This window comes from Salmo salar, chromosome 29 (genome assembly GCF_965601325.2).
Source record: "Salmo salar chromosome 29, fSalSal1, whole genome shotgun sequence".
NCBI classification, from domain to species: Eukaryota; Metazoa; Chordata; class Actinopteri; order Salmoniformes; family Salmonidae; genus Salmo; species Salmo salar.
Genome location: NC_138319.1, coordinates 11,041,575 through 11,052,670, shown reverse-complemented (window position 1 = coordinate 11,052,670; position 11,096 = coordinate 11,041,575). Strand labels below are relative to the sequence as shown.

Below are 11,096 nucleotides of genomic sequence, written 5' to 3'. Positions count from 1 at the left end.
CTTTAGACGTGACGCTTGACATTCAGGCCAAAGAGTTCAATCTTGGTTTCATCAGACCAGAGAATCTTGTTTCTAATGGTCTGAGAGTCCTCTAGGTGCCTTTTGGCAAACTCCAAGCGGGCTGTCGTGTTCCTTTTACTGAGGAGTGGCTTACATCTGCTCACTCTACCATAAAGGCCTGATTGGTGGACTGCTGCAGAAATGGTTGTCCTTCTGGAAGGTTCTCCCATCTCCACAGAGTAACTCTGGAGCTCTGTCAGAGCGACCATCCCTGACCAAGGCCCTTCTCCCCCGATTGCTCAGTTTGGTCAGGCAGCCAGCTCTACGAAGAGTCTTGCTGGTTCCAAACTTCTTCCATTTAAGAATGATGGAGGGCATTGTGTTCAGTTGGACCTTTTATGCTGCAGAAGTGGGACCTTATATAGACATTTGTGTGCCTTTCCAAATCATGTCCAATCATTTGAATTTACCATAGGTGGACTCCAGTCAAGTTGTAGAAACATCTCAAGGATAATAAATAGAAACAGGATGCACCTGAGCTCAATTTCGATTCTCATAGCAAAGGATCTGAACACGTATGTAAATAAGGTATTTCTGTTTTTAATTTTTAATACATTTTCTGAAATAAAAAGAACAGTTTTTGCTTTGTCATTATGGGGTATTGTGTGTAGATTGATGAGTTAAAAAATGTATTTAATCAATTTTAGAATAAGGCTGTAATGTAAAAAAATGTGGAAAAAGTCAAGAGGTCTGAATACTTTCCGAATGCACTGTATGTCAAATAAATGTAATATTTTATGTGTCCAATACCATTGCACCACTTTCCCAGCTAGAGCCTTTTACAGAACACGACCAAACATTTAGCATCAGCAATCTCATCAACAGTATTGTCTTCTGGGACATCCTACCAATTTACCAAAAGTGGTGTTCCTATTATTGCTGCTGGTCCGTTTTGTCTAGTCACTTCTTAATTGGAAGGTTAAAGAACGTTCAGACAATTGCACCCTAGATAGAACGTCATGGGTGTTGATGCTTGTGTCGCCCTCTTGCTCTGTCGCCTGAGTAAGGAAACATGTCAAGTGCCAGAACCACATGGTGTCGCGCTTGTACATGTTAACAGATTGACTTGATGCCGCCGTTTTCACTTTGTTGAGTTAAAATCAAATGGATTTGATGTGTATCGATAATCGAATGGTTCGTGATGACCAGAACACAGACGTTCAATAGATTTAGGCCGACAAGTAACCTAGCGGGTAAGAGCGCTGGGCCAGTAACCGAAAGGTTTCTGGAACGAATTCCCGTGCCGACCAGGTGAAAACTCTGTCGATGTGCCCTTGAGGAAAGGCACATCGCTCTGGAAAATAGCATCTGCTGAATTACTCAAATGTAAATAGAAGCTTAATCATTTGCCAGCTTATCTTTCATTTGTATGACCATAATGTGTGAAGTAAATACAGACCGTATTCCATGCGTTGGTGGGCATGCATCCAGCAGGACTTGGAATACTGCGCCATTATCTTAGCGCAACAGTCGCTGTTCCTTGGATGGACAGGCATTTGTGTATTATGTGGCAGTGAGCTCTTCATTGAGCAAATATTTGATTTAACTACGTTTCCTGTAAATGGAATTGCTCACAGAGTCTTCAAGCAGGTTTAGGGCTAACAAACACGGTTCTGTCTGTAAGTTTTTCAGAAGTTATTTGCGAAAGGCTAACCTCGTTAAATTTGACATGGGGTCTCTACATTTCACAAGCAGACATTATGCGGTTCAAAGCAGAGCGGAATTCCTGCAATTTTATCTCGATACGTTAAACTTCACATTTAATGTATTCATAGCTAAACACCAAACTATTCCATGGGTTGAGTAAAAAACGCGCTTAACTCGCATTTTTGACACAAGCATGGAGACTTGCGCCAAAGTTATGCAATTGAAGCAACAGTTCGAATTTTGATTTTAATTTTGGTAGTCTATGTTCCCTTATGGACCCAGAATGTCAATTTCCAAGAGCTATTAGAAAAAGACATGTAACAACTGCAGGTTTGAATATTTTCTTTATATCATTTTGTAATAAACATATAAATAATAAACTCTAGACATTTTTGACACATCGCCCTGTTATGAAAGTTAACTGGAACGCTATAAACTATCCAAACTGTGCATATGCCGCATGTAATTTCTATAAAACTATTTCCCTATTACAAAATATGAAAAGAAAAATACATTTTAGTAAATTTACAGGAGTTACTTATTCATTTATTAAACGAAACGTTTTTTCTATAGGCTACTACTTATACTGTTACTGAATTGTCAGAATGTGCATTTCACATTTTCTCAAAGAAATAGAAAAAAGAAATACAACAAAAGCAGAGGAAATATACACGAGGCAGAATATCTGTCCCACTCTGACAACTTAAACGAAACGTTTCCAAAATAATTGATTTCTTAATAATAAACAAAACAGTACAAGATTTCCAAGTCGTTTCCCAACTATTTAAATTAAAATATATTCTCGTATCTTACACTATTTCAAATAACGAAATGTGATTCGGTAACGATCTGTCAAAATCTAATTTACAATTCTGTGTATAAAAATATATAATTTATGGACCCCCACGAAGTTTGTTTATCCCCAAAATATAACAGTCAGCTGCACATAATATGCACAGAACATTGCAACCTGTCAAGAAGTTTGCTGCTTTTTACATGGTCTTCTTTTTCTTTGCGGTTTACTTGAGATATACAAAAATAGATTCTGCACAATTTGCTGGTCACACAGTTTTAGAATCCATCCGTGTGATACCAGCTAGTTCACATAAGAATAAATTATTCAAATAAAACTTTTAAGGCTCCATTCATTCTTTGAAAGGGACACATGTAAAAGTCACTGAAATAAATATCCCAACTCCGCTGGGGCCTGTCTTTTTTTTATTCTACTATTGTTTATTGTTCTACATTAGTCTCATTTTGTTTTTCCATATGAGGTTTCAACTTGAGTTTATTGACATCCCCAGTGGGTGAAGCGCGTGGCTATCCAAGAGCCACGTTCCTAATTGATATAGAATCTTGGAGTACCAGTGCACTCCGTCCTCGTGTAAGGTGGCGTTGGGCATGGAGTAGTCTTTCGGGGATCGCAACGAGGACAGCCAGTAGCTCATTCTGACAGGTGCAAACGCCAGGTGCGCTAGATTGTGGTCTTCAATTACCGCGTAACATGACGCAAGCACCTGATCTACCACGATGGTTCCTTGAACCGTCACAGGCGCAAATGACCCCTCGTGCTCCTCCGTGTAAATCCGTTCCACGGTGACCGACTTCAGTTGGCTATGCAAATCATCAAAGACGACCACCTTTTGTCCAGGTTTGACTTTGCTCGCAAATACTGCTGACATGCTGTGGAGATCATCCGTTGAGTTGTTGACCACAAAGAGCAGATGTGCAGCAGTAAGGATGATTTTCTGGGCTGGTTCTTTAGTCTCTAGCACATAAAACACTCTTCTGGTTGCAGAGTCCTGGTCCACGAACATGATGAAGTCACTATATGCGAGGTTCCCATCACTGTTGGCTGCCAGCACTTTGTCGCCAACTCTGAGGTCTTTCACTGCCTTCCTGCTTCCATCTTTGAGAGTTACCGAAGAGGTGCCTGGGAAGCAGCCTCCTGATTTGGCAGCAACAGAGTTTTCTGTTGAAATAGAAGAGATTGTATTAGTGATTGTGAATATATATCCATCAATTATTTGATTTACCCATGAGAGCAGGGCGAGTTGAGCTCAGCACTGTGGAATATGTATATAGCGCATGGGCCTGCCTATGAATGAACCACTGTCACATAAGCCTATTGTCTCCATCCATACTTTTTAAAGGAAAGAGGAATGACAATTGTGATTTTAGGCGCATTTATCAATATCCTATAGGTTACATTACCCCCCCTTCACACATTAACGTAGACCTATTGGCTGCTTCTTGTTGCACAAGATGAGAAAACCGAAAGCCCTGGGTCTGTTGACGTTAATTAAAAACCAATAAAGAGCGAACATTGTCATTCTAAATCAGCTTGTGGACCGAGCCATTCTTGGAAAAGAACACTTGCGCCTTTCCCAGCTTCTCTTCCCATATTTGCTCAGGTGCAGAAACCTCTATGTGACAATTCACACACATAGCCTAGTACTCTCAGAAAAAAAACATGAGCGCCGCAAAGACTATTTACCCAGTGGAGCCACTTTTCCAAGCCTCTCAAGATGCAGATTTGAATTTAAATGAGGGCCAAGACTCTAAATGCTTGCAGTCGACCAACATCAATGTCCCTTCTTTTTACCACCTCTCCCCCCGCTTTGTTGTCAATCTTGATGACAATAATTCGGGCCTTTGGAGAACTCTTTACATTCCGATCTCCAGGATCACACTGTCAGTAAATACACACATCCACAGAATAGAACCGACCCGCTCTGAATTTCTGGATCTAATCTTATTTTAAGATTCCGTGGCATGAAAATAAGGTGACAATTGAAAACTAGATTTGCCCCAAACGAGTTCAACATTTGTAAGTCTAAATCCCTTTGGTAAAGTCACATGACCCCTAATGACACGGAATATATGATGTCCAAACGAGTGTGTTGAATTTTAAATTGATGTTCCATTCAATTCAAAACGCAAATGTGCTCTTCAGGAAGAATAGGGCTGAGTCGATTTCCATATGGTTTTTTAGGAAACTCAAAGAGATGATATCAACCCGAAAGATTTGTCTGAAGTACTTTGGTAAAATTCATCTACATTTTGGATGGCTAACACTGATCCAAACATAGGCCTAGAATTGATTGATTCGTTCGGAAAATAATACAAATCTACACATCTAAAGCTGTAATGTGGTTAGTTAACTCGAATAGCCTTCTCTTGGCGTGCAATGATATTGGAGTCCATAGCCTATCAGTTAGCTTACAGGAACAGGGCACAACATGAAAGTATAGGTCAAGGCATTTTATGAGTGTGGGAATAGATTTTGTGAAAATATAAGGTCGTGGTTCCATCTAAGAGACGGTGTGGGGCAATAAAAGATCATGAAAAAAAAGTCTGGTAGGGTCTATGCATTAAACAGGAACAGGAAATGACCCATACACAACACAACTACTATAAAGATGGAGTAGGCCTACTTATTTGAAATCTAAATAGGCCTATAAATCTGGAAGAAATATAACTGATAGGCCTAAGATGAAAGGATAAGAGATCACGGTATAACAAGTGAATAGCGCGAGGACACATTGTGGAGAGCTGAAGGTTGGTTAACGAGGAAGCATCAGATAATATCCTAGAAACGTTTTTATTTATTTATAGAAACGTTGTTTATTTCTATCCAATCATCTATGTTGATTAATTGTCTAGCTGGAGTAGCATATTGTTAAAAAAAAAAAAAAACGTTTTATCATCAATAACTTTATTCGTTCATCGGTGAGAAATAGGCCTTTATACGACGTCCGTGCAACTTCCTTTGTGGGTTTGATGTAGGCTAATGTCAGTAACTGGAATTTAGACAAGCTAAATGTGCGAGTTTAAATCGGACATAATAATGCTTTGAAGGGGAGGGCGGGTGGCTATATTCCCTGTTATTACCATCTTTCCCATTCACATTCGTTTTTAATGTCAGTGATGGTGACGAACGGCTTCTTAACTTGACACCCTACCTGCTTTGACAGAACAGTGGATGTGGGCCTTGGACTCGTAGTAGACCCAGTCGAATCCAGCCTCCACTGCAAGTCTGGACAGCGTGCCGTACTTGCTCTTGTCTCTATCGGAGGTCGTGATATCCACTGCCCTTCCCTCGTAGTGTAGGGACTCTTCGAAATGGTGCCCATCCTCGTCCCAGCCCTCGGTGACGCGGAGCTTTATCCCTGGCCACTGGTTCATGACGGAGATAGCCAGGGAGTTCAGCTTGTCTTTACATCTCTGGGGAAAGGAAAATGGACCAGTTGTCTATTAAGATATATCAAATTCACGATTCACTAGATGCTAATACCCTTTCATGTGTATCAGACCTTAAGCCTAAGTAATAAATGAAGATATTATGATATTAAGCTCATAATCTTAATTCAATGCCTGAAGGTATGGGCGATTTTGTAGATGCATGGTTCGAGGCCAAAACCATTGTCCTATAGAGTTGCCATTTTACTATATTTCAAGGTCTTCAATGGTCTTTCTAAAGTACAAATCATTAAATAGTTAACATTTCATTACATCTGGTAAACCTGAATATCTCCAAGATTCCACCACACTAAACGTCAACTGAGATTCAGTCAATACCGTCCATCATGATGTTGTATGGAGTGATATAGCCTATGTGATGGGATATATGCCTACTCACAACCATGTGAATGGTTTGTTTGAATTACCTAAGCTCGAATGTTCTGCGTGAAGAGCAGCGTCAGAGGGGCACATCTCAGATAGAGAAGCTTGTGATGAAAAATTGATAAGGCATTGCATTCGCTTCACTGGCCTAAAATATATAGATCTGGTCCTTGGACAGGTGCGACCGCTCAATGGCCTAATTGTACTCTCTCCCAAGATTATATAAGATGTGATAGACTCCAATAAAAACGAAATGCTGTAATTAATGACATATTAAAAACGCATTAGAATGAGAAAAATATATCACTTAATGAAACCAAGAATCTTTAGTAGGCTAAGATGTGTGTTTTCTTTGAATAAATAATTGATATTGAGGATAATCTTCAAAAATAGCTGAGTTATAAAATAGTTTCCTGTAATTGGAACGTTGCACTTCCTAACCTATATCGGGACCCTTTGTGAGATGCTTGGCCTTCTCCAAGACAACTCTTCTTCACATTTAACAAATAGGGCCTATGTAAAATAAAACATCCCAAAAGCGTATTTTCACCGCAACCAGAGGGAAAGTTGAATTAGTCTTGTCGCCACAGCTCTTGGGATGTGACAGGACTACTCAACTGGAGGTGGACACACACACACACACACACACACACACACACACACACACACACACACACACACACACACACACACACACACACACACACACACACACACACACACACACACACACACACACACACACACACACACACACACAATTCTTTTCCGTTTGTAGGCAACGATCCCCAAGACATGCTGGTCATAAGGTTAGTCTACCAGTGGTATCTCAATTAGCCTAAACGGTCTTTCCTGCGAGAGGTCAAAACAAACCAACATTATACTCGCACTTGTAGCATGCAGTGGATGAAAAAAACATTCTGAGTACGATAGCCGGAGTCAAGAGCCGTGAAGACTAAACTATTTATTAATTCATTGAGTCGTGTGCCGCAAATCAAGCCAAATTATGTTCAGCCACCGTGAAGCCCAGCAGGATCCCTCAGCGGCGCTTTGTGCTCAGACTAAAGTTGTTCAACAAGCCTAGCCCGCAGCCTGCCTCTTAACCTTCTCACAAATAAATTGGTTAGAGGAAACACTTATCAGTTACCTGTCAGTGCAAACAACCCACTGGTCCGTCTCAATATCGCCTCGTTTGCGTGGCAATATTCCGTTCACATTAAGCTGTGCTTGCTACAGACGACCATGTGATGTTTTTATTCGCGACAGACTCTTCGGGGGCTGCGCGCTAAAAAAATGTCTGTAAAGCGAGGACGTCATTAACTTTCCTCGAAACGAACTTGTCTTTGTAGTTGATGGAGCGGCTTGGTTAAGCCGCTCACTCAAAATGAGTTGTCATCACTTTAACTGGACTTTTATTTACATTTAGGAAACCACAACAGACACACGTTTAATCTCAGTTGAAATGACAGTTTGATTAAACAACAGTGAGACTATTCCAGGAATCGATCGTATAGCCTATAACTTTCAGTGCGCCTGTGCACCCACAGAGCGTCCGCGCGGTCCCCACGACAGCCCACTGGATTGACCTTTACGCACAACAACCATCCAATATAGAAGATGGCAAACATATTCTAGATGCTAAGCATTAGCTCTAAATATTATTCAGATAGAACGTTGGTTTATCTCTAACTCGTGCTGTTGTTGCAGGTGCATCTATACATTAGGGCTACGCAGTGCGCCACTAAACAGCAATTAAATACTGAGCACTCCATACTTAATACATGTTTTGTCTGAACTTTGTTTATGCTTCCTCTTCTCATTGACCAAAGGTCATGCGTTCAAATTCCCCCGCCTATGTTTATGAGCCTCCTTTGCCTTGCCTGGTTGATCTAATGCAAACATGTCCTTTCTTTGAATTACAGTCTAGCACAAAACAGAGAGCAATGATCTTATTTTGTCACTCACAATGGAATTCATGTTTTTTTTTTTTTTTATGGTTTTGCGCATTTGTTTATGCAGTGATAACAGAACAAAACCCAAAATACATCCTCTACTCTATTCAGATCGATAAAGAAGGCAGGTAAATGGAGATGAACGCGCATGGTGTGTCCAAAAAGCAGAGTCCTTGGCACAGTTCCCTGTTCAACCACAGCTTTAACGGGTAGTGGCCGAGGGCTATAGACAGAATATATGGTTGAATCTCACTCTAGCCTCCATTTAAAGTGTGATAACGTATATATTAGAGGAAGGGAAGGGAGCGTTTAAGAGAGATGTTGAGACTGCACCCAGGGTGAATATTTAATCAGAGCTCGTGCCCATGTCGCTGTAGACTGTCCAGGGAGTCCGGCTCGCGCACCTCTATCACACTACTTCAGGTTCAGTCGCATTTTAAGGTGGCCGGACTGAAGTAATTCGGTTATTATTAAAATAGCAGCACAGCAAGTGCGGCATAAGCGTAATAAACACCCAATTTAGCCTAACAGTAGCTGGAAATCAAGTAACCTTATGGGCGCGAGACATGCTATCCAGACTGTGCATTTCTGACCCATATTTTTATGGACAATGCATGAAAGCTAGCCACCCAGAATCTTATGAAGACATCACAGACTAGCATTCGGCTAAGGGAAATCTGATTCACAGAAACCACAATGCTTATTTGCCACTTAGCCTTTCCAAAGCAAATGCATTACGCAAGACGCAGTCGGTGCGCCTTGCTATATCATTGCACTAATTGGCCGCGGCCCACCCATTTATGAAGTAGAGACAGTGTTCAGAACATTCTCAAAGAAATGTCAGTCTCCCGCGCCGATAAACACTATACTGCGAAAGGGTGAATAACATTATGCAAGAATATATCTGAATGCGCCAACCACGCATAAACAACACCGCTGCTATAGTCATAGATGTCAGATCAGATGACTGAAATTAAGATTTAAGACAAGATGTCATCTAAATCTTAACGGTGCGATAGCTGAATATCCAAATGATGTCTAGTAGGCTAATGCATAAACAGCCTGTGTGCGTCTGTACAAGACAAGGCCTTGATACAAATATAGATATGTGGAGAGAGAACCACATAAATATTTCAAATAAACTGCCACAATCATGAAGGCCGGGCGTCTTACCGAAATGCCAGTAGAGCCTAAGTCATGTCTCCGGGTTGATTATGAAAGCCTTACCCATGCAGGACCTAATCAAAAGTGCAATGCTCTGAGATTGAAACGGAACCTTTTCACACATCTGCTTTGAAAAGAACAGACCCGAGACCTAAATATGTCCTTATTTGTGGTGCGCAATCTTCACCCTTATGTGAAAGGTTGTGTTAGACAGTGTGCTAGAAGATGCACCGCATTAAAACATGTATCCGTTTTACCTGAGTCATGAGCCGGTCCGCACCGGTGTTCTCTTCATCCTTAAAGATAATGTCAGTATTGTAATTGGGAGTCAGTTCTTTAAATCGCTCGGAGTTCCGCGTGATCTTGCCTTCGTATCTTCCACTGGCCCCTAGGGTCTTCTCCGCGACGTTTGGGATGAACTGCTTGTACGCAAGAGGTGTCAGCTTCTTCGGATGTTTTCTCCTCCCGTAGCCCCTGCCCGGTCCACAACCCATCCCAGAGGACACCAAGGACAAGGAGATCAACCCGACCAGAACGATTCTTGTCAACAGCAGCATTTCGTCCATAAAAATCTAAATTACTCGGAGCCTCAGTATGTTGTCAACCGGCGGCGGTTTCTGTCTCTCCTGCCTCTCGCTCCGCTGCTTCCACAATGTCCTTGTCTCCTCCTCTAGTTCGTCTGTAGGCTACCGTGCCCCCCGATCACTACCGTGGCAGGTGCGGAAATGAACGCCTCTTTAAAAGAATAACGGAACACATCGAAGGAAAGACGTTGCTGCGTGGGTAAAAAGTGAGAAAATTAGCCACGGAATCTCTGCGTAGTCGAGCTACAGCCGCTTGTGCGAGCAGACCGCTTTTACTGCTATGTATTATAGCACCGATCTATGGCAGGGAGGGACCTGATTGGTTCGCCCAGACAAACCCTTCTGATGTTATCCCACAAAGAGTAAAACAATCTTTAAAGATTTTTTTCCACCTGAAGGGTGGGTTAGAGGGGAGGGGCTGTACTCCATGGGAAAACATCAATTGCAGTTTTTTTCTCTCTCTCTTCCTCTGTTCCTGAAACGAACCAATTGATGAAAACCCACCTAGTAGCCTATAGGCCTATGTTGTTATGTTATTTGACTTAGTGTGGGTGATTCGAATGTTGTGTCTAGAATTATTAGATAAACTTTGGTACACGTTGACTCCCCACTTGTGGGAAATAGCTTGAAAATCCGTGTGCACGCACCGGTGCGCATGTCTCTGACTGACTGGGTGTTCCTCACTGTGTAAGAGTACGTCTATGTTAGAGTGTCTGGGTGGAAAGGCTGCATGAATAAGCCAGAAGTTGTCAAGAAGTTGTACAATTGGTTAACCATACAGCCCAGTGTTAGTATTGCATCTCATAGCCGCTGGTTGGAAACTAGACGGGTCAGAGAACAAAAATAAACCTTTTTAAAACAGCTATTAGGAAATATAATTTAGACTAAACTAATGCATGCACACCTATCCAACTATACAATTTGACTCGGGCACGAAACCCCTCATTTTAGTTTAAGCATTTTAGACCCGTTTTCAGTCAGAACAGAAAGTAGCAGGACAAATTGCGTTTCAGTCTGATATTGCATAAAAAGAGAACATCCTATGTTATGTGAAAAACCTTGC

General features: G+C 41.5%; 1 protein-coding gene across 1 annotated transcript; it reads right to left on the bottom strand.

Moving 5' to 3' along the window:
- Nucleotides 1–2,032: 2,032 nt before the first annotated feature.
- shha (sonic hedgehog signaling molecule a) lies at nucleotides 2,033–10,352 on the bottom strand. The gene is made up of 3 exons (XM_014180670.3): nucleotides 9,707–10,352; nucleotides 5,673–5,934; nucleotides 2,033–3,679 (listed from the first exon to the last, which is right to left on the bottom strand). Exons 1-3 carry the CDS (start codon nucleotides 10,013–10,015, stop codon nucleotides 2,985–2,987), a joined length of 1,266 nt encoding a protein of 421 aa, XP_014036145.2. The 5' UTR covers nucleotides 10,016–10,352; the 3' UTR covers nucleotides 2,033–2,984.
- Nucleotides 10,353–11,096: the final 744 nt, after the last annotated feature.